This window comes from Pseudonaja textilis, chromosome 6 (genome assembly GCF_049901715.1).
Source record: "Pseudonaja textilis isolate UNSWEBS1 chromosome 6, rPseTex1.2, whole genome shotgun sequence".
Taxonomy (NCBI): domain Eukaryota; kingdom Metazoa; phylum Chordata; class Lepidosauria; order Squamata; family Elapidae; genus Pseudonaja; species Pseudonaja textilis.
In genome coordinates, this window is record NC_141995.1 from 44,843,474 (window position 1) to 44,866,613 (window position 23,140).

At 37.0% G+C, this 23,140-nt stretch overlaps 1 protein-coding gene across 2 annotated transcripts in view; it reads left to right on the forward strand.

Moving 5' to 3' along the window:
* Positions 1–23,140, forward strand: part of LDB2 (LIM domain binding 2) — a 128,791-nt gene that overhangs the window by 63,585 nt on the left and 42,066 nt on the right. For both annotated transcript variants that reach the window (XM_026699739.2, XM_026699740.2), the window contains exons 3-4: positions 1,848–2,020; positions 12,881–13,003. In XM_026699739.2, coding sequence (XP_026555524.1) covers positions 1,848–2,020; positions 12,881–13,003 — 296 coding nt within the window. The remainder of the gene's footprint in view (positions 1–1,847; positions 2,021–12,880; positions 13,004–23,140) is intronic.

Genomic DNA, 23,140 nt, shown 5'->3' on the forward strand with positions numbered 1-23,140 from the left:
GTACAGGGATGTGAGTTGAAATAACCTGCCAGCAATATTTTACCTATTTTATTAATCAAAATCCTTAAGCCCGTAAAAGTGGACAATGACAGAGAAACATGTCAGAAGGTCTCCTCCATAATCAAGCTTTCTTCTTAAAGCCATTCTTGCCTTCTTCAGTTCTCAGGCCCCCCTGAGTGTGTTTAATTAGAGAACAAGCTTATTCTATAGAGCAGCGTTTCTGAACCTCACCAACTTTAAGATGGGTGGACTTCAACAGCTTGAACTTCCCAGCCATGCCGGGAAGTAGTTCACAAACTTTAAAGTTTGCCAGGGTTTAGGAACATTGCATAGAGCAGGGCTGTCAAACTCAAGGCCCGCAGGCTGAATCCAGCCTGCAGGGTGCTTAGATCTGGCCCCTGAGGGCGGCCTGGAAACAGCAAAGGACCGGCCAACGGTGCCTCTGCAAGTGAAAAATGGAGCGTAGGGGCCTCCCCCAGCCTGTTGCTGGCCAAAATGGAGCTTCCGTGGGCTGGATGCAGCCCTCCAAGTCTCCATTCGGCCCTCCAGAGGCCTCCCCATGGCCTGTTATAGGCTGAAATGGAATCTCCATGGGCGGGATCCTGCCCTCCGAGGCTACGTTCAGCTTTCTGAAAAAGTATTGACAACTCCACAGATTCTGCCTGCTTTGCTAGTGTTCCGGATTCCATTTACTCCTCCCCATCCCATTTCTCATGGCTTTACTATATTTGCTTTTCAAAAAGCTCCAGAAGAGGCTGACCCACGTGGCAAATAAGCCAAAGTCTTTTATTCTTTTATTATTTATAACGATTGTCATATTTGTATGTAAAAGTGATGACCTGGAAATACGTTGTCCACTAAAAAGAGCTTTTTGTTTTTATGTGAAAAAATGAATAAAATTTGTTAAAAAAAAAAAGAAGAGTGGTGAACTTGCAATCTTATGCACACTTATTTGTGAATAATTCTAAATCTTATTTATAAGGCAGTAAGATTTATTCATGAGTGGTCTCTAAAACCATGGAAATCACAATAAAATTCTTGAGTTCTGGTAACCTCAGTAAACACAGCACAAGTTTAGAATCTTATTTATACGTTGATAATATTATAATATTGTATGTATTAACAGCTGGATCATTGTTATATCTGAAACACCTTTACCTGCCCAGAATAGAGAGAAATCAGTCTTCTTGCAAAAGGGGAAAGAAAGCTGAAAAATGAAGGAGAGGCTCAGTTGCTTTGAAATAAGCAGAGAATGACTTGGAATGCTGCTATACCATGCAATAGAATAGAGTATAAGTGAAAATGGAATTGATGGCTGGCTGGAATCCTAAGGAAGAAAATTCCACCTTGCAAGTCTTACTTAAAGACATGTAACAAGAGAATCCAGAGAGACAGGTGTGGTTGACAGGAAAATTAAGGTGATGGACACAACTGTATGCATTTGCAATGCATACAACAAGATGGAGGGCTTTAATCGCATAGACCAGGGGTGTCAAACTCGTGTGGTCACGGCAGTGTCATGTGACATATTGTGACTTTTCCCCCCTTCGCTAAACCAGGCATAGCCAGTGCATGATGCATCCGGCCCACAGGCCGTGAATTTGACAGTCCAGTCATAATTTTCTTGAAATCCACCCCTGCAGATCCATGGTGCAGAAATAAAAGTTACAATAAAATGACCATTCTGTGGCAACTGATTGTTAAATGAATACAAATGTCAAGTTGCTAATCTATTACTGTTTTTGGGAACTAGGATTGATTTGTTATAAAGTCAATGTGGTCTAGTCAATTAACAGCTGTCAACATGTTCTCTCTAGCAGATCATGTGTTTTGTATTTTCCCCACAGCCATTGGAAGGACCCTCATCCCTCGTTATTTTAGTACTGTCTTTGAAGGAGGAGTGACAGACCTGTATTACATCCTCAAGCTCTCAAAAGAATCCTATCATAGCTCCTCTATCACAGTGGATTGTGATCAATGCACCATGGTCAGCCAACATGGAAAACCTATGTTCACAAAGGTAATAGGAAAGGATGATGTGAAACATGCAAATAATGGGTGTTTGAGATACTTTCAGTGTATAACAAATGTTTTCTCCTGAGGGTTGATGAATTTCCTGGTTTCTTAAATCTCAGGATACTTTTTTTAAGGAACATATAACTAGACTGTAAGTCATAAGCAAGCAAAAGCACCACTATTAATTTTAATATTTTTTGTTTAAGAGTATAAAAAAGAGGCTGTCAGATCTGGACTCAAGCCCAGATGGATACTTCCATTTGTTTAGCAAAGGGACAGTCATACAACTGTTCCATTAAGCATGAGCTTTGCATATCATGCAAAGACTCATTTGTATAGAGACAAGTTCACACTATTCAAACTCAAACGTATGCATACATCATATATTATATTAAATTGGAAGTGATCTGTCCCTATCCTCTATCAGCAAATGAGAGTTTCAGCCTATATAGGGACAGGCTACCTATCTATATAATCTTCCAGAAGACATTCTGGAAGAGAACTATGTTAGACTATGATAGCCAAAAATATAATAAGTCTGGCAGCACCAGAAGAGCTACTTAATTTGGAGAAAGTAAAGCTAGGGAAGAATTCATGCTGAATGTTTGAACATGCACTTGAATGGAATGGGGAAACTCTGTGTGCCTAGGTATTGAGGGAGCTGGACAGTTTCCAACAATCCCAGATGCCATGACAATGATCAGACATCATCATCATCAACATCATCATCACTGTATTTGAGTGCCATCAGTCATTATAGTTCCTTAAAAACTGAACAAAATGACATAAAGCATTAAAAACCCAACTATAACTTCAATAATAATAACCCCTGGTAAACAAAGGAAAGGTAATAATAATTAAAATTTTACTCTACAGCCCTCATAACACTAGAGCTCAAAGTAACTTTAAAATCAGATCAAAAGTAGCATTAATAATAATTTTTTTAAAAAAATTATTAAAATGACTGGTGAAGGATCACTTCCCAACTACATTTAATACCTTCTGGAAATCCATTACCAAGGTACTTAGTCTAGAGGTAGGTTCTAGAGGTAGATTGTTAAAAAAAATAGTTGCTAAGCAATGCTTTATTGTCACAATTCTCCCACCTTATAAAAATGGGACTTGCAGATACTACAAATATCTTGGTGTCAAGCCTTCTGAATAAAAAAGTTAAAGCTATCACTAGAATTCCACTCAGAAGCCTGCTGATAAAAGTTGTAATCCAGTAAGTTGTGATCTCTGGTTACCATCCTTTCTCTATATTTTTGCCTTTATAGATAAATAGCTTGTCATTATTTCAGTTTTGGGAGATCTCTCATGCAACAAGTTTTATTTTCCCAAGAAGTTTTATTTTTATTTTTTTTGAGAAAGTGATTGCCACTATCAATAATAACAATATCCAGTAGAAGCCACAATGATGCCAGGCACAACATGGCTTCATTCACAAATGATGTAAATTGTGTAGTTTGCACAGTGACATAATTATGCGCATAATATTATGTGCCTCCCCTATCCCATACACTGGTAATGCTCCTTCCAATTATTTATTAAAGCTATATACAGGTGATACATTCTCAGCTACTTATGACAGCTATGTACTTTTTTGTGGTTTCATAAATTGGGCAAGTTTTGTATAACTAAACGAGTATCTTAATTGATATCTTCTTGGTTCACTAAACAGGGTATTTTAAATGCAATCTCTTCCGATGCTGCCTCAGTATATTTTGTCTCATTATCTGTATCTGTTGCTGTTTTAAAAAATCCAAAGTGTTTAGAAAATTGGTTGATTTCAAAAATCCTGCCTGGGAAAAAAACCTACAGTAATGTAAGATTATATAACATTTGGGAAAGGAAGTTCAACAGTTGCTTCAGGTTGTATTAGAGTGGATTCCGATTTTTTCCCTGTGCGCACCAAAAAGGCTCAACATATCTGATCCAGAGGTGGTATTCAGCAGGTTCCGACCAGTTCTGGAGAACAGGTAGCAGAAATTTTGAGTAGTTTGGAGAACCGACAAATACCACCTCTGACTGGCCCTGCCCCCTTCTATTCTGTGCCTCCAGAGTCCCAGATGATTGGCTGGGTCTTCTTTTGTTGCCCTGCACAGGAGAACAGAGCTGGAAAGCAGGTTAGTGGGATGTTAAAGGATATGGCAGGCTGAACAATGGCAGGCTATTCAATGAAATGAACAAAGATGCTCTATTTACAGTATATTTCTTTTATACTAGATTCTTTGCAGTTGTTGTTGTCTCCAATGTTACTATATGAACATTTTAGACCTCCTTAATTAGGTAATAGATAAATTGAGCCTTATTCTTTTACTGTACTTCACATATGGGAATATAACCTTTTATGGTTTGTGCCAGTAGATGGAGAGAAATGGATTTGGTTAAAAATAGATTGTCAGTATATCCTTATAGCTTAATATAAATCTCTTTATAGATATCAGCACATCAACATGTTAATAATAGGCTCCAGATACAGCTAAAATATATTTCCTTCTTATGCAATCAGAAGCATTTCCCTCAATCTTGGGTACAACACTGAGATTCAATTTGTTTTCCAATTTTATCTGAACTAAAAAGAAAAAGGAAAACCCACAAATACTTTATTTTGCACATTTATACAAGCTATATCTCAGATAAAGGTTTTTTGTCTCTGTAATAAAAGTGAAGGTTTAAAAAAACCATAACTTTGTAAGATACATATTACACCCCATTTAAAAAAGAACTAAAATAAAGAGTTTCCCTTCTGCCTAGTGCAAGTTGTAAAATTCTTGCAATTAGCCAAGAAAAGGAAAGGGTTAACCAAGGACTGGTTGTAGAAATGTTCTTTTTCCACTCCCTCCCACCTTCACTGATCCACTGAAAGCTGATGGGCCCTTTCTTGTTGATTCTCTAGAGAGCTTCTGTACTGGGGGCATTGATTAGAAACAGTCTGGCAGGATTATACCTTTTCTGTTACTATGCCAACTAATCAGCTGATTTTGGTTGCCAGAGAAACAGAATGTCAGAGCTCATGGTGCAGGAACGTGAATTCAGCACAATTGAAAATGTTTTCTTAATTGGATATCTTTTTCATTTCGGATTTTATGGGAAAGGCATCTGGGAGGGAGGAGAGCTTCCAATAAGAGTTTGCCTTAATTGATCAGAAAGTAAGTTTAGGGTTATTTTTTTTCCCTATAAATTGGAAAGGGAAATGTCTTTATATAGTCTGCTATAGGTATCCACCATTGGTTTTACAAGGAAAAGGTGAATATTTATATCAAACTCCCAGTATTGAACTAGGACTAGAACTACTACAAACAGATCTGAGCTACAAAACCACCAGCAGCTGCTGGAGAACAGTAGAAACATGCAGAAGATCCTTTGTTGTTCTCCAACGATCCCTTTAATATTTGCAGACCAAATTTCATAGCCTTTAATTTGGGCCTTTCAGATTTACCCATATCATGGGGTATGGGATCAAAAAAAAATAAATGGTGGCCATAACCATGCAATCAAAACCCCGCCTTCTTTTTATGTACAGTCGTGCTGCATGTAAGACGCATAGGCTTTTGATCACATTTAGCACATAGTTTTGTTGGAAGAAATATCCTTTTGGGTTCAGTTCTGAGTGGAGAAAAAGATACTGGAAACATGGAAGCTGCTTGGAAAGATTTTTTAAAAAGTTATTTTTTATAACAACCCCCCCCCCCCATCTTTCAATTATACAGTGTGTCATCTGAGTACATATATCTTGTAATAATATTTATATACTGTTGGAAGTTAAAATCCACCCTTCTCCTAGGAAAATGAAATATTTTAGGATATACTAAAAGGGCAGAATATTTCCCCCTAAAAAGAAAAGTAGAAACTCGGGGAGGCAGAAACTCAGCCCCACCCCCTTTGCTAATTGACCATTACTCTGACCTAGGCCAGTCTATTTTACATAACAAAGATCTACTCCAGATAGAGCTATAAGAGGAATTGCCCAAAGCCCTTTCTTTATATCATCGTCCAGCAAGGCTCAACCAAGCCTGGGACTCAGGACAGCCTACAGAGTGGCCCTCCTGCATGGCCCCATGGGAGTCCCTCAACCAGTCAGAATACAAGCTCAAATTCAAATCGCAACAGAGGATATAAAACCAAGGGACTCTCAGCATCTAGGCCCTTCTTTCTTCAACCAAGGCATGTGATCCTGTCTACCATTAAACCATCTTTCCAAGCAGTCACCGTGTTTCCAGTTTCTTTCTTCCCCACTCGGAACTGAAAGCCAGAAGGATATTTCTTCCAACAATGACGGGGGATTTGGGGGCTCCTAAAAAGCCGTCAAAATCCCGCAGCCAGACGGTCCAATTTGTACCTAATCCTTCCCAAAGAGATGGTGAATGAGGGGAGCACATTCTGTAGATCCCAGAGATACTGCAAAGCCCCTGGTTGATCCAGAAAAAGCTCCCTAAACCAGACGCAGAGGAAAGCAGCCATTAAAACTGCTGAAAGGCTGGAACAGCTCTGGAACGGAAGAAGACTGGAAGGAAAGTGTGTCAGATCTGCTGAGGACTTTTTCAATTTTTTTTCTCGCTAAAAATAAAAGAGTACCCTAAGGGGAAAAAGAATTTTATGAAGATAAGAAGAAAGAAGAGAGAGATTAACAGCGAGGAGAGCATGTTTTTAACTGTCAAACTGAATTAGGACTAATTTACCATGATTCTAACAAGAGATTAACTTTTAACTGGACTGGACTCTGGCAAGAATTAGAGAATTTTTTTTTTTTAATTTTAAATATTGGATTATTCTCCCTTTTTTTTTTTATCTACTAACTTATAAATTAAAAGTGAAACCTCTTAAAGAAACTTTTGAGAAACAATATGACAAAAAAGTGAAAGTAAAGCAACAGTGCCACTGAGTGCTGAACTATTGTTTAAACAGGTACTACTCTTGTAAAACAATCTAAACAACTAGGGATTGAAGAAGAAAGAGAAAAGACTGCTTTGACCTTGGACTATAGTCTTTGCTTATAAACTTTATAGACTTTGCTTATGTTTTGATTTGGCTTTTTGGATACTATAAGGTGGCTTGGACTTGCTTTGTTACTTCTACCTAATACTTGGATAAAATTATTGCTGGCTATTTTATTTTGTTTTATCTCTTGCTGCTGATACTCCTTTTGGGCCTTCTTACTTTTTTATTCCTATTTTTTTTGGTCCACTCTCTTCTTTGGAACATCTTAGCTTTTTTTTTCTTCTTCTTATTTTGTATATATATCTATATATCTATTATTTGGCCTTTTTGCTATTATTGGATTATTGCCAGTGTATGTATGTATATGTGTGTGTGTGTGTGTGTGTGTGTGTGTGTGTGTGTGTGTGTATGTATATGTATGTATGTATGTATGTATGTATGTGTATATATATATATTTGTTTTCTTAAGTTTTCACGGGTATTTATATGTATGGTATCCAAAATGTGGAGGAAGAAAAAGGAGAAAATTTGGCAGAGATAATGACAGAAATGTTAGCAGATGCTATGGAGACACCAAAGAAAGAATGATGGATGGAACTGATGAAATATTTTGAGTGTATACTAGATATGCAATGAGAAATAAACTACCTAGAGAAGTACATGTGAGATTTACTAAGAAGCCAATTAAAGCAGAAATACTACAGAGAGCAAGAGATGACCCATTGAAATACAAAGGGAAGGTGATTACAGTCTTAAAGCAAATATCAAGAAGAGTGAGAGATTTGAGAAAAGAGTACCATTTCTTGACAAAGATTTTAATCAAGAAAGGAGTAAACTGATTCCAGAAGGTTTGATGGTCTACTGGCAAGAACAATGGCACAGATTGGATTCAACAGAGAAAGCAGAGCAATTCTATGATGAATATTTTAGAGGAAAAGAAGAAGAGAGAACAAGAGATGGGGGAATAATTAAATATTGAGAGGACATGGCTGAAAAAAAGGGATAAAGAAAAAAGAGAAGAAAGAATATGAGAAGAAGGACCATCAGGTGGAAAGGTGGAACCAAAGGAAGCAAGACAGCAAAGAATGATGAGAGCAATAAATTCTACATATAAAGTGTAAACAAGGGAAGAAGAGAAGAAATTCATGTCAATAAACATAAATGGACTGAATTCGGCCATCAAAAGGAAAAAGACTTTTCATAAGTTAGAAAAATTAAAATTAGACATAATTTGCTTACAAGAAGTATATATTAAAAAGCAGCATGTCCAAGTATTGGACTATTCTAGAATTGGTAATTTATATACTTCATTGGCTCAACAAAATAAAAGAGGACTAGTCCTATATATCAAGAATACAATTAAAGCTAAATTAATTTTTAGAGATGAAGAGGGGAGGATATCGATGATGGGGATAATAGACAACAATCAAAAGATACTCTTAATAGCAATATATGCACTGAACGATAAACAAGAGGAGTTTTATAAAAAAATACACTAGAAAATAATAGAATTGGAATATGATAATTTATGTATTCTAGGAGATTTCAATGCTATAGCGGATATAGAGTTGGACTACAAAATACAGAAAATAAATAAGAAAAACAGGAAGACACTGCTGAAATCTTTTTTTTAAGATGGCAGAGGAACTAGGTATTCGAGGCATTTGGAGAGAAATGAATATCAAGAATAGACAATATACATTTTACTAAAATAGACATTTATCAAAGTCAAGAATAGATTTGATTTGGATGTCAACAGAATTAATCTCAAATGTACAAGAAATAAACATCAAATCATGTACTTGGGCAGGCCATAATCCAATATGGGTCAAGTGGAAAGGACAAAAGAAAAGGATAAGATGGACTTTATTTTGAAGGAAAAATAATTCTCAAAAAATATGGAAAAAGAATTGGTCTTCTTCTTTAAAGAAAATAAAAAAGAGGAAATCTCACTACAAAATGTATGGGATACTATGAAGGCTTACCTTAAAGGACTAACAATAACTTATACAAGAAGAAGGAATATAAAAAAAAGAGATAAGCACAACAGATATTAGAAGAGGACTACATGAAACTAGAGAAAGAATTACAAAGATATCCACAACAAAAGAATCTTAAAAGCCAAAAGGACATAATTAAGCACAAGTTGAGATTAATGGAAAAAGAAGAGCTGGCACAAAAATTAGGAGACCTAAACAAAACTTTTTTTGAAAATGCAAATAAACCAGGAAGATGGCTAGCATATAAACTGAAAATGGAGAGGGATCAGAAAAGGATAATGCAATTAATAGATGAGAATTGAATTGTTTGTTATGGGAATGAAGAAAAGAAAGAAATAGTACAAAAGTATTATGAGAAACTATATGGTCAAGAGATAAATGAAGGAGAAAAAGTTAAACAATACTTGCAAGAAGCAGAACTACCTAAAATACCAGATGAAATTAAGTTAATGTTAGAAGGGAAAATAACAATGACGGAATTGACATAGGTGATAAACAGATAAAATACTGGAAAAGCCCTAGGCCCGGATGGGCTACCAGCAGAACTATACAAAACATTACAGGAATCTCTTGGCATTATAATGTTAGAGGTAATAAATGAAGTATTGACAAAGGCAAAAGTACCTAATTCATGGATGGAGGCATATATTACTCTTATACCAAAGGAAGACTCATCATTTTATACATACAGATCAAAATGGCTTTTTGCCTAAGAGAAAAATAAAAGATAGTATGAGGACAATATTGAACACATTGGAATACTATGAAGTGCATCCAGAGAAGCAAATGATATTGTTTTTTTTAGATGCGCAGAAAGCATTTGATAATGTAAATTGGCAATTTATGTTGGCGCAAATGGAAGAGATGGGTTTTGGGGAAAGATTTGTCAAAACAATAGGGGCAATATACTATAAACAATCAGCAAAAGGAAAGATGGTTTATTGATGAACAGAATGGGTTCCTGTGCAGAAAATGGAAGAGATGCTGAGAGTGCCTGGGTGTTATGCCTTCTGTTGGGCTTTGAATTTGAGCTTGTGTTCTGACTGGTTATCAGACTCCCATGGGGCCATGCAGGGGTAACTTTATAGGTTGTCTTTTGAGTCCCAGGCTTGGCTGACTCTTGCTGGGTGGTGATGTAATGAAAGGGCTTTTGGCAATTCCTATTATGGCTCTGCCTGAAGAAAGTAGATCTTTGTTATGTAGAATAGTCTGCCCCAGGCCTTAATGTCCCATTAACTAAGGTGTGTGGGGGGGTGACATTCTGCCTCTCTGAGTTTCTACTTTTTTAGGGGAAATATTCTGCCTTTTAAATATATCCTAAAATATTTCATTTTTCTAGGAGAAGGGTGGATTTTAACTTCCAACAGTTTAATCTGAAATTGCAGGTTCACCAATAAAATTTGAAGCTTTTATTCCCCAAGCCGCAGTTTTGAAAGGGGCATTTGCTAACTTCGGGGCACTACTTTGTGTTTAAACTTTTAGCTGTTTAAAAGAGATGTTCTTAGTCCCATCTTCTATCTCTGATACTTTGTTCCTCTTAGAATCCTACAGTTTTGAAGGGGGGAAATCTACTGAATTATTCTCTGGACAACCCCTCTTTCAAAAGCCAACTTTTGAAAACTTTCTATGACTGTCCATTTCAATTGCATTTGTCCTGGGATTGATTGATTGATATGGAAAAGGTGTGTGCATTTAGGACATTTCAATTTCTAAATCCTATTTTTTAAATGTAGCATCCTGGCAGGTTTTACTGACAAGTCTTGTCCTGCCTATCATGAAAATGTTAAACGTACGTTTTAGAGATCTACAGCTGAACATTTGGTAGGATTTTATTTTTCAGATAAGTATTTGAAACTACATTTTCCTTCTTTTCTGTAGAGAATTGTTTGCCCATTCCTTCTATTCATACCCATGCCATGTCACTAATAAAAAAGTTGAGAATTCAGGACTCCTGTCCCTAGGACTGCATTGGCTTTTTTGGCAACTGAAGCATACTGCTGGCTCATATTTATGTGATTGTTCACTAAGACTCCAAGATCCTTCTCACAGTTAGTACTATTGAGCCAGGTACCACCTATACTATATACATTTGGTTTCTCTTGCCCAAATGTAGAATGTGCAATCACTGAACCGGTTATTATACCGGTGGAATCCCACCCCTGGAGATAAGATTCATTTGACAATACTTGCTCTTAACAAATCAGTGAGTTATGGTAAATATCACTGATTGAAGTTCCCTGATCTTTCTTTTCTTCATTCTGAGAGGTAAGACCTAGATATTCTGCCAGGCCAGCAATAAATTCTTTTAGTGGCCTAGAATGCAATTCATAGGGCCTGGAGATTAAAATTGACACAAAATAAATTACCATGTTTCAGTCATTCTTAAACATCAAACCTTCTTCCTATTCCACATTTGCCTTGATGGAATGCATACATTTTATTACAGAAGAGCAAATGAACATGACTTGAGCAGCTCCGTCTTTTCTTTCTTACTCTTAGGACATTCATGGAGCAGCTGGCATACTGATTCTTTTCCTTTTATTTTCAATAGATATGAAGGATGCTGCTTTTAGCACTATTCACCAAATTGTGTTCTTTCTGAGCTTTAACCTTTGTGACATCCTTGTTACATTGCTGGGCTAACTGTGTGTATTTCTTCTAGATGACTTATCTTCTTTCTCTGTTCATTTTCCCTTTTCTTTTCACATTTTCCTCTGAGCTTATTGTGCAGACCCAGGGACTGCTGTCTTCTTTCTATATTCCCTTAAAAATCCAATTTTGGAATTGTTTTCAGAGAAGTCTTTAGCTTTTCCTTTCTTAAAACTTCCTAGCCAAGCTCACTTACCTATTAGCATCTTCCCAATGGAATCCAGGTTAACAGGTACCGGTACTGTTCCTGAAATCCACAATTCATATTCAATGATAGCTTGCTTTAATTTTCTTGCAATCCCAGAATTCCAGCCTAACAAGGCCACTGTCTTTCAGTGTTTACTTAGGGAAGTTTAAACAAAGACTAAAGATAATTAAAACGTATGTTTACAACCTTTGACTCTCCAGTGCTTTTTTGCCATTATGCCTTTTTCTTTCAAGCAAACGTGGCCCTCAGCCCAGTTGTTTGCTAATTTTTTTTAAAAAAAAACATTGTCCTGCTTAAACTTCTAAAGCATTGGTTGAAGACATCATCGCTCTCTTTTTAAATTGATGTAGCAGTTTGGAGCACTGAAGTGGCAATTTTAAATAAGTTGAGGATTTCCCCCCCCCCCCTTTCTCATGATGCCTCACCCAGTTTTTAAACTCTGTTTGTAGCTCACTAAATAAATTCAACAGGAATAAGGTATCTCATCCCATAGAGGCAGAGGAAGTTCATCCTTATTTAAATAATGTTATTAATGGGTGATTTACATGTTTTTAACTATGGCTGGTATGCTGACTAGAGGAACCCAGAAAAAAAAACTAAAGAAAAGGTTTAAAAGCAAAGAGAAGAAAACTACAGTAAATGAAATGGGATAAATATTAAGACCTGTGAGATGTCTGTACTGACCTCTGTTGAATCATTACTTGTATTTCACCTATTAATATCATTTGCCTATATAGATGCAAATACATCATCTACTCCAATAATCAGTTATCCTGAATGCACTACTGCTGATTATACTCAGAGTAACTGGCTTAGTATTGTTTACTAGCAACAGCAATTTCAAAGAGAAAGAAGAGATAAACAAAGTTTTAGTACTCTGCTATAAAATCTACAGCTTGATCAACTGCCATCAATTGCTTTCTCTTAATTCTTCTTTGCTCAGGAAAGGATACAATTGCCCTAATGAAGTCAAATGGCAAAATCTATTGACATTTGAAAAAGTTTTCAAAAAATTTCTAGTAAATCTATTTACATTTCTTGTTGCCTTTTATTTTATGCTCATTAGGTGTGCACAGAAGGACGTCTGATCTTGGAATTTACCTTTGATGATCTTATGAGAATAAAAACGTGGCACTTTACCATAAGACAATACAGAGAACTTGTCCCTCGCAGTATTTTAGCCATGCATGTAAGTATTCATCCCAAATTGCTTTCTAAAACTTTTGGAGGCCATCAAAGCCATAATCTGTTGTCCCAGAAAATCTACCTTAGGTTGTAGGTGAAAATCTTAGAAGTGGCATTACCTTTGTTATTGTTCAATGATATGTTGAACCAGTGGTGGGATTCAAATTTTTTTTCTACTGGTTCTATGGGTGTGGCTTGGTGGGCATGGCAGGGGAAGGATACTATAAAATCTCCAGAGATGGTATTTGCCAATTCTCTGAACTACTCAAAATTTCCGCTACTGGTTCTCCAGAACTGGTCAGAACCTGCTGAGTACCACATCTGTGTTGAACTACAGCAGGGGTGTCAAACTCATGTTGTCACATCATTATCATATGACGTATTTCAACTTTCCCCCTTCGCTAAACCAGCGTGTGACACATCTAGGCCATGGGCTATGAGTTTGACAGCCCTGAAGTAGAGCATTAGATGGATATCTCTAAAATTTCACTTAATACATTGCTTTTTGAAATAAAATTGGTGGTACATTCAGTGCCATACTTACACACATTCAGGTTTACTGAATGTTGGAGCAAGCCACTTGTTAGCCAGGAAGGTCAGCTACAAGATCCTGCTCTCAGGTTCACCCTCAAATTTTGTTAAATAGGACATAGAAGAGCAAGGACTTTTCAATGGATAGTTATCTTCAGAATCCACTTCCAACAGAAAAACTACTGAATCCACTTTTATTTATTTATTTAAAAAATGGAAACTTAGAACTTAAACAGAACTTAGCATTACAGGCATGGATATTTCACTGTTTTCCAAAATATTTTTTTTGCTTTCTTCAAATGGCTGATTTGGCCTTTCTGCCTCAAGGTAGATCATATCTGGAATTTCACAATTTCTTATTCTAAAACATTTAAATTCTAGAACTGTTGGTTGATGCACCTGGCCCAAAAATAAACATTTCATAGAACAATAGAATATTTTGTGCATTATATTGAATTCTACACATCTTTGTCCTGAAAGTAAGTGGGCTTTAGTTTTAAACAGCCATGAAGAGTTAGTTCTGCTTTTAATTAATAGTTTTAATTTATACACATAACAGTTGATATTCCATTCTTTTCTCTTTGTTTACAGAATAATTTTGTTTTAGAGGGTAGGAAATGTGAATCTTTTTAAAAAATTGTTTCGGGAACTGCATATTTAAATAGCAATATAAATATTTCTCAAACATTTTTATTAGGTTATAAAGTATTATAAAAAGCAAAATGCAAAAGTAAATAAAAGAGCAGTAAAGGGGGAGAGGGAGGGGAAGAGAGAAGTGAGGAAAGATAGGGAAAAGAAAAGAAAAAGCGTTGACTTTCGACTCTCTCTGTTGAAGTAGAGTAGTAGAACATCAAATCACAGCCTTTTATTTTTCCATAATGCTAAGAACAAGTCATTTCTATAAAGATCTTATCAATCTAATCTGTAAAGCCCAAAGTCAAAATTATACTCTTTTTCGCATCAAGCACAAAATTCTGAAGTGGTTTCCATGTGGAAACAAAAGCACTTACGTTTTTCCTTTAATCAGAGTAGCCAGTTTTGCCATTTAAGACAACTCCATCAAATTCTGCATCCATTCTTCCATGGTAGGTATCGAATTATCTTTCCGTTTTTGCTCATACAATAGTCTTACTTCTGTCTACATGTATAATCACAAAGTTCCAATATTTTTCTCCAGTTATTTTTCCATTAGTCTAGGGGTGGGATTCAAAAATCCCAGCAACCGTTTCACTGCCCAGTTGTTGGGTGGGAGTGGCCATGGTGGGCGTGGCCTACCAGAACTTCTGGGAGGGCTGTTTTTTGCCTTCTCAAGGATCCAGAGGCTTCCCTCGGGCCTCTACGAGGGCTAAAATGGCCTTCCCCAGGCTCTAGAGGCCCTTCAGAAGCCAGAAACAGGCCTGTTTCTGGACTTCCAGAAGGCTCATTTTTCCCCTTCCCAGAGCCTCTGTGTGGACCTGCACTTACCTGCATCGAAAATGGGCTGCCTGAAGACTCCGGGGAGGGGAGGGGTAGGCGGAGTCAGCCAGTAGGTTCAAATACTGGTTCGTTGAACTAGATGCAAATTTAACATCCGGTTCATCTGAATCGGTCCAAACCGGTAGAATCCTACCCCTGCATTAGTCCCAAAAGGAAAAATTCTGGTTTCATTTCTATCTCTGTTTTAAGGATTTTCTGTATTAAAGTGAATCATAGTCCAAAATTTTGTTGCTTTATCACATGTCTACCATAGATGATAAAAAGTCCCTTCTTTATACTTACACTTCCAATATTCATTTGACATGCCTTTATAAATATTAGATAACTAACATGTGGTGTTAAATACCAGCAATACATCAGCTTATAAAAATTATCTTTTAAATTATAATTTAATATAAATTTTAAACCCTTCATCCACGTATTTTTCCATTGTTCAAGCATCACATTATATCCAAAATTCCTTGCCCACTGAATCATACAATGTTTTTACACGTTTGTTTTCTAAGTTCAGTTTCAATAACATTTTATAAACCTTTATGCATTCATCGTTGCCACATAATGAAAGTTCCAATTCATTTTTAACCAAATCAAATCCATAGTATTTTTTTTATCCAATTTAAACCTTTCTTTCAATTTCTGGTAAGTAAACCAATGGCAAGCATAACCCTCTGATTCACATTCTTTCCTTGCTTTAGTATAGGGTCACCAGAATTTAAAGATAAAGTTTTATCATACGTCATCTATCTGGCTTTGCCAGATTTTTTTTCATTTCTTTTCTTAAAAAAGTTTCCTGTGGTGACATCCAGAGAGGCAACTACATAGAGAGGCTTGTATTATATTTATTCCAAACTCTTAGTATGGCATGTCTAACAAAATGGTTATTAAAGTCAACATTTTGATTTTTGTCATACCATAAATAGCCATGCCATCCAAATCGTAATTCATGTGCCTCTAATTCGAGTAGCCTCTTGTTTTGTAAATTCACCCATTCTTTTGCCCAGGTCAAGCAGCATGCATACAATTTCATACCTGGTAAGCCCAACCTTCCTCTTTCCTTGGCATCTTGCAATAGCTTATATCTAATTATTGGAGTTTCTTTTCCTTGCCATATAAACTTAGATAAACTCCTTCTGCCTTTGTTTAAATGGGTTATCAGTTGTATTAGAATGTCTGAAATTAAAAAAGCATCTTTGGTCATATATTCATCTTAATTACAGAGATTCTTCCCAGTAATGATAAATGCAATTTATGCCATCCTTCTAAATCTTGTTTAATATCCCTCTAAAGAGGAACATAGTTATTTTCAAATAGTTTTATGTTTGTATTTGTCAACCCCAAAGTATTACCCTAAACCCGACTTTTTGTTCAATATATCACTGTAGAAGACATATTCTTAGTCAACATGGTTGGTTTTTGTTTGCTTATTTTGAAAACTGCCAAAGCCCCAAACTCATTCAGTTTCCTCATTAGGTGTTCTATATTATTGTTTGGATCTTGTAAAAATATAACTAAATCATCAGTGAATCATCAGTGATATGTTGTTTTCAAGATGGCGCCAACGGAGGAAGCATAGTCACATCACAGGCAGATAAGTCGCTACTAAAATAAAATAAAATGAGAGGAGGAGAGGTATAGAGGGAAAGATAAGTCACAGAAAAAGAAGAAAGACTGGAGAAAGGAAAAGGAGAGGAAGATTGGAGAAATTAAAAGAGAGAGAAGCTCAGCTGCACCCAAGCAGCCTGAGAGGAGCCCAGCTGCACCTAAAAAGACCAGAGGCCCATTGAAGTGAGGCAAGAAGAGAGTCAAAGCAACTGCAGGCAGCAAAGCCAACCAGTGGAGAATAACGAGGCGAGCCAGTGGGTGAGTGGGGCCAGTTGCGAAGCAGGGAGGAAAAACAGCCATGAGGCAGAGAGGCCAGCCAACCAAGGGCAGCACAACGACCAGCAGAGAACAAAGAGGTGAGCTAGTGAGAGCAAAACAGGGAAGAGGAGAAAAGAGAAGAGGCGAACTTGTTGTGGATCATTGGGCCGGTGAGAGAATGCAGCAGGGAAGAATGGAATAGAAGAGAGATGAGCTTGCTGGGGACTATCCAGGCAATGCTGCTTGCTGGTGGAAGCGGTGTCCCCAGTGCAACGGGCAGCAAATGGGAGTCACGTGGCTCCAGAGCAAAAAGCAGGGAGGAAAGAGAGCCAGAAGCGGCAGCCTGGGGCAGCACGTGAACTAGAACCTGAGAGCACTGCAGAGAGCAACCGGGAAAGAGACAGTGGAGCTGAGTGGAACAGACCGGATAGCAGAGCTGAGCTGACCAGAAAGCTGCACAAGAGAGCTGACCAGAGCAAGGAAAAAAGCTGAAAAGGCCGGAGCACCAAAGGACAGAATGGAGCTGGCAGAGAAAACAACAAGCGATAGGAGCAGCAAACGAGGGAAGTGAAGGCAACGAACTAAGCCCGAGGTTCCAATAGGCAGGGAGGGAAAACCCCAGTAGAGAATAAAATAAACGCAGGACAGAAAATAAAAGACAAATAAATAGGCAAATAATAAGGACAAGAGTGAAAAATTAGAAATCAAGGAAGAATAGGATTAATAAAGATCAATCAAATAAACAAGGCAAATCTTAAATAATGAGGGAGGAACTGGAGCTCAAAAACTTTTTAAAAAATATACAGAAGAAAGGGATTAAAAAAACTGACATAATAGTAAGTAAGTAAAATAAATAACGTACAAAAACAAGCACAAAAATGCAGAAAAAAAGATAGGAAAAAAAAGATACAAAATTCTATACTCTTAAAAGAACCAGCAAAAAGAAATAAACTCATGGAACAGATGACTGATACTATTGTGGTATGCAATATATGTTCCATGTATGTGCTTATGCCCAGAGAACACCCAAATTACACATGTATTAAATGTAAGCTATGTGAACTACTAGAGAAAAAAGTAAGGGTTCTAGAGGCAGCTCTAGCTAAACGCCAACCTACACAAGAAAGCTATGCCCAAACTGAACCAAATAATGAGCAAATAACTCCCAGAGGATTTGACCCTGATGATAAAGCCTTGGAGGAAGACAAATGGAGGTATGGCACACATAGAAGGAAACACAATAATCAAAGAAAGAAGCAGCACGCATTCAACAAACTCCTGCTGCCCAATCTAACCCAATCAGAAGCAGCCCCATTAAAACTGAGCAACAGATTTCTCCCCCAGTTGAAAATATTCAGACCTACAACCTCCCCATCAAGGAAAACATGCAGGAACCTTGGGTGAGAGTGACCATGTCATACTAGAATTCAATATAACACAAACACAAGCAATAGAACATAATGACACCAGACTCTTAAATTTTAAAAAAGCTGATTTTAATAAACTCAGAGAGAACTTGGGAAAGATTCCTTGGATGAAAATCCTAAAGGGGAAAACAACTCAAGAATCTTGGGAAACTCTGAAAAGTACAATCATAAAAGCCCAGACCAGCACAATACTATCGAGAAAGAAAAACAAGAAATCCAAGAAGAAACCAGCATGGATGAACAAAGATCTCTCTGACAAATTGAAAGACAAAAAGGACAAGTAGAAAAAATGGAAAGAGGAACATACAACTACGGCAGAATATCAGCAGATAGCCAGAATCTGCAAAGAAGAAGTCAGGAAAGCAAAGGCTCAGAATGAACAAAGACTTGCAACCAAAGTCAAAGATAATAAAAAAAAGTTTCTTCCAACATATAAATTACAAGAAAGAAATCAAGGAAACAGTCGATCCACGAAAGAGAAAAGACAGCAAGGAAATAACAGATAACAGAGAGAAAGCAGAACTGCTTAACTCATTCTTTGCATTGGTCTTCACGCAAAAAGAAACTATAGCCCAACCTACCAAAAACATAACTCTAATCGACAGACTAGAAATAAAAATTAAAATAAGCAAAAAAAATAGTAAGAGAACTGTTAGTGTTTGGGGATAAACCCCAAGCAGAGTATGCAGCAGCAGTCAAGCCAGGCAGGCAAATGAGAGAGAGAGTGGGCCCAAGAGTATACACACACTGGAGACAAAAACACTGTTTGTGGTTTTAAAATAGTTATTTAATTCATACAGAGATTAAGAAGTGTCATTCAGTCCATATATCATTATCCAGTATATCCATCCAGTTATCAAGTCCATTTAACAGTAAATACAATGTCTTTATCTGCTTGTAAATCTTCTCCTCCCGATACCTTTCTCTCAAAGACAACGCTGAATCCTCAGCTCACCAAGCAAACAGTCTTTGTGTTCAGTTGAAATGGTATCTGGCACAGTAGCCTCCAAAAGCAAGCAGATAGACGTTCCAGCAGGCAGCAGACCAGGAACAGAACCAGGTGCATCCAGAAGCAGCGTCTATTACATTTTCCTTCCTACCTTTATTACTGCCTGCAACCGCACCCACAATGACATTGCAGTTTCTTGTGCTTAAAGCTACAAGACACTTAATCCTAGGTTTACATATTTATTCAACCCAAACCTGGTTGGTGTATCCATATACCCAACATTCTCCCCTTTTGGGTGATATAAATATGTAATGCCTTTACATTCTAAACCCATATTTTTCACAACTCTCTAGATGCTTAATAGCACCTTGGGCTTTAGTAAAATGATCAGCTACATTGTCCTCCGACATGCAGTACTCCAGCTGTATCAATTTACTCTGTACAGATTGTCTTACATTAAGATACCTCAAATCTGTATGTTTACTTCTCGTTTTAACTGCAATATTAGTGGCCATTTGAATTGCTGCCTGATTATCTTCATGTACAACTATAGGGTAATTTACAGTTATACCCATATCCTTCAACATTTGTTTGTACATAATTAACTCAGTACACAATAAAGATAAACAGGAGAATTCTGCCTCCATAGTAGACAAACTTATATGTTGTTGCCTTATAGACTTCCAGCCAATTAATGTCTTACCCAGCATTATGGCTGTTCCTGAAGTCGACTTTCTAGTATCTCTTTCTGCTGCAAAACTAGCATCTGCATAAGCACTCAATATGAGATCACCTTTTGGTTCTAAATACAGTGCATGGTGTAATGTTCCTTTAAGATATCTTAGGATTCTTTTCAATGCTATCCAGTGACATTGAAGCGGATCATTATTGTGTCGTGCCAGCTGGTTAATACTAAAAGCAATATCTGGCCTTGACCAATTGCTAATATATGATAAGCTACCAACCAAGGATTGATACAGTTCCTTATCACATTTGGGACTCTGAGTATCCTTTTTGCAAATATCCTGACTCATTGGAGTCTTTGCAGGCTTACAAAGTTCCATCTTATAATCTATTAGCAATTTTGATATCTTATCTTCCTGAGATATCTTAAAACCTTTCTGTGTTCTCAGTATATTCAATCCTAGATATCTCTTTATCTCCCCTAATTGCTTGATTTTTATTTTCTTGGCTAATGATGCAATTATTTCATTTGCTTCATCATTAGTTTTAGTCATCAGAGCAATATCATCAGTAAACAACAATAATAATGATACTTTCCCATGTTTCTCTCTCTTAAATAGACATGGGTCGGCTAAACCAGCTTTAAACCCTATATTGGTCAGTTCTTTTACAATATACTGGTTCCATTCATAGCCCGATTGTTTAAGACCATAAAGGCTCTTCTTTAATAACCAACAATCATTATCATTATTATTGTCTCCTTTAAATCCATTAGGCCTTTTCATATACACAGTATGTCTTAGTGGAGCATGCAAGTAAGCAGTTTCCACATCTAAATGGTTAACTATATATTGCTTGCTTGCTGCCCATACTAATGCTGCCCTTAAAGTTGCTGCTTTCAGACTAGGTGCAAATACTTCATCATAGTCTTTTGCACTTTGTCTAAAGCCTTGGGCTACTAACCTTGCCTTATGGATTGTGTTTCCATCCTTATCTGTTTTTATTTTAAAAATCCATTTGCAGCCAATGGGTTTTTCATTACTAGGTAATCTCACGTTTTCATACACCTTCATATCCTTCAGAGACTTCAATTCTTTATTAATTGCTGCATACCAATTTTCTTTCTCTTTAGAAGGATATCTTTTAATCTCATCCACAGTACTTGGGATTCTATTTTCCTGGCACACTGTATTAGCCTGGTATCTATCAGGCGGTCTAGAAATACGTGTAGTCCTTCTGGGTATTACTGGGCTTGGTTGAGTTACTACCTGTTCCTCATCCTCAGCTATTTCTTCCTCTAGGGGCTGTACTTCTTCCTGTACTTCTTGCTTTACATTATTTTTAAAGTTACAGGGATACTTAATGGGATTTCTGTATGATTCAATAACCACTTCATTATTGCTATCCTGCTCTAACTTATCCCATCCTACGTGCTCTAGAAATTGGGCATTAGCACTACATAACACCTTAGATGTGCCTTTCTCCCAAAATCTATATGCCCTATGGTTAGCTTGGTAACCAACAAAGAATAATTGTTTAGCTCTATGTTGCCCTTTACGCCTGAGTTGTGTAGGGATATGCACCCATGCTGGTGCACCAAATGTGTGCAGGTAACTCAGATCAGGCTTCCTGCCATGCCACATGGTGAATGGTATTTCACCAGTGGTTGAGTTAACAACGTTATTTAATAAATTATTAGCACACATTGTGGCCTCCCCCCACAAAGAATCAGGTAACCCAGAATCAGTTAACATAGTACAGGTCATTGCCTGCAATGTTTGGCCTCGCCTTTCAACAAATGCATTGTGTTGTGGTCTGTATGGTGCAGATGTCTTATGAGCTATTCCAGCTGCCTTTAACCTATTCTGGAATTTGCTATTAACAAATTCCATGCCATTATCTGTCACCAGGGTTATAATTTGCCGTTTGGTTTTTCTTTCAGCAAACCTTAGCCAATTGAAGAAATGTTGATATGTTTCAGTTTTGCTTTTCATTAAGTAGCAAAACCCATATCTAGAGTAATGGTCCATAATGCTCAGTATATATCGAGCACCCCCCATACTGGGTTTCTTTGGACCTATAATGTCTGCAAATACTACTTCTAAAGGTTCTTTAGTTTTGAAACCATTTAGTCTATTTGCAGGCATTATTTTACTCTTATCTTCACAACAGACATTACAACGCAAATACTTATCACAGGGCTTTAACCTTATTCCTTCAGATAACTCTACTGTACGTTTTAGCATTTTAAAATTTACATGCCCCAAACGTCTATGCAATAAATGGATACATTCATCATGAGGCTTGGTATTATTAAATACAGTCTGTGCCTCCCCTTTCTTACTATCATGTAAGACATATAATGCTCCATTTAAAGCTGCAGTTACCTTTTTGTTATCTCTTTCCAGTATGCACTTATTATTCTTAAATGTAACTACATATCCTAGTTTATCTAATACTCTTACAGAAAGTAAGTTCATCTTTAACTGTGGTACATACAACATGTTTATATTCTGGTTCAAACATGGACAATAAGCAATACCTTCACCCTTGGCCTTGAGGTGCCAACCATTGGCAAGTGATATATGTTGAGAGCTTGTAGACATTTTTATAAACTTTGTCTTATCTCTCGTGATGCAGTGGGATGCACCACTGTCCACCACCCATAAATCATTCTTCATATCACAATTGCCAAACATGGCCAGTTCAAAGGATTTCTTTGGCTTCTTTGCATTCTGGCTTTTTCCTTTTCTGCAGAATCTTGCCAAATGTCCTCTGCCTCCACAATTAAAACACTTTTTAATTGTGTATGCCGTCGAAGATAAATTCTCTTCTTCCGGGTGCTTTACTTTACACAGCTGGTTTCTTTCCAGCCTTGAAGATAATTTCTCTTCTTTATTAGGTTTATCTTCTCTCAGCTGGTCACGTTCAAACCTTCTTCTGGCTTCTTCTAATAGCCTGCCGGTAATCTCAGTTACTGATAAACTGTCTTTTGGCAATACCTCTAAAGCAGTCACAAAATCATCATAGCTTCGATCCAAAGAAGACAGTATGATGTATACTTGTTGCAACTCATTAAATATAAGCTCTTTTTCTTGTAATTCTTGAAAAATGCTTTTCATACAGTTTAAATGAGTTAACATGTCTCCATTCCTCTCAAGATGTGTTCTAAACAGCTTCCGTGTAAGATTGATATGAGCTCCTACACTGTCTC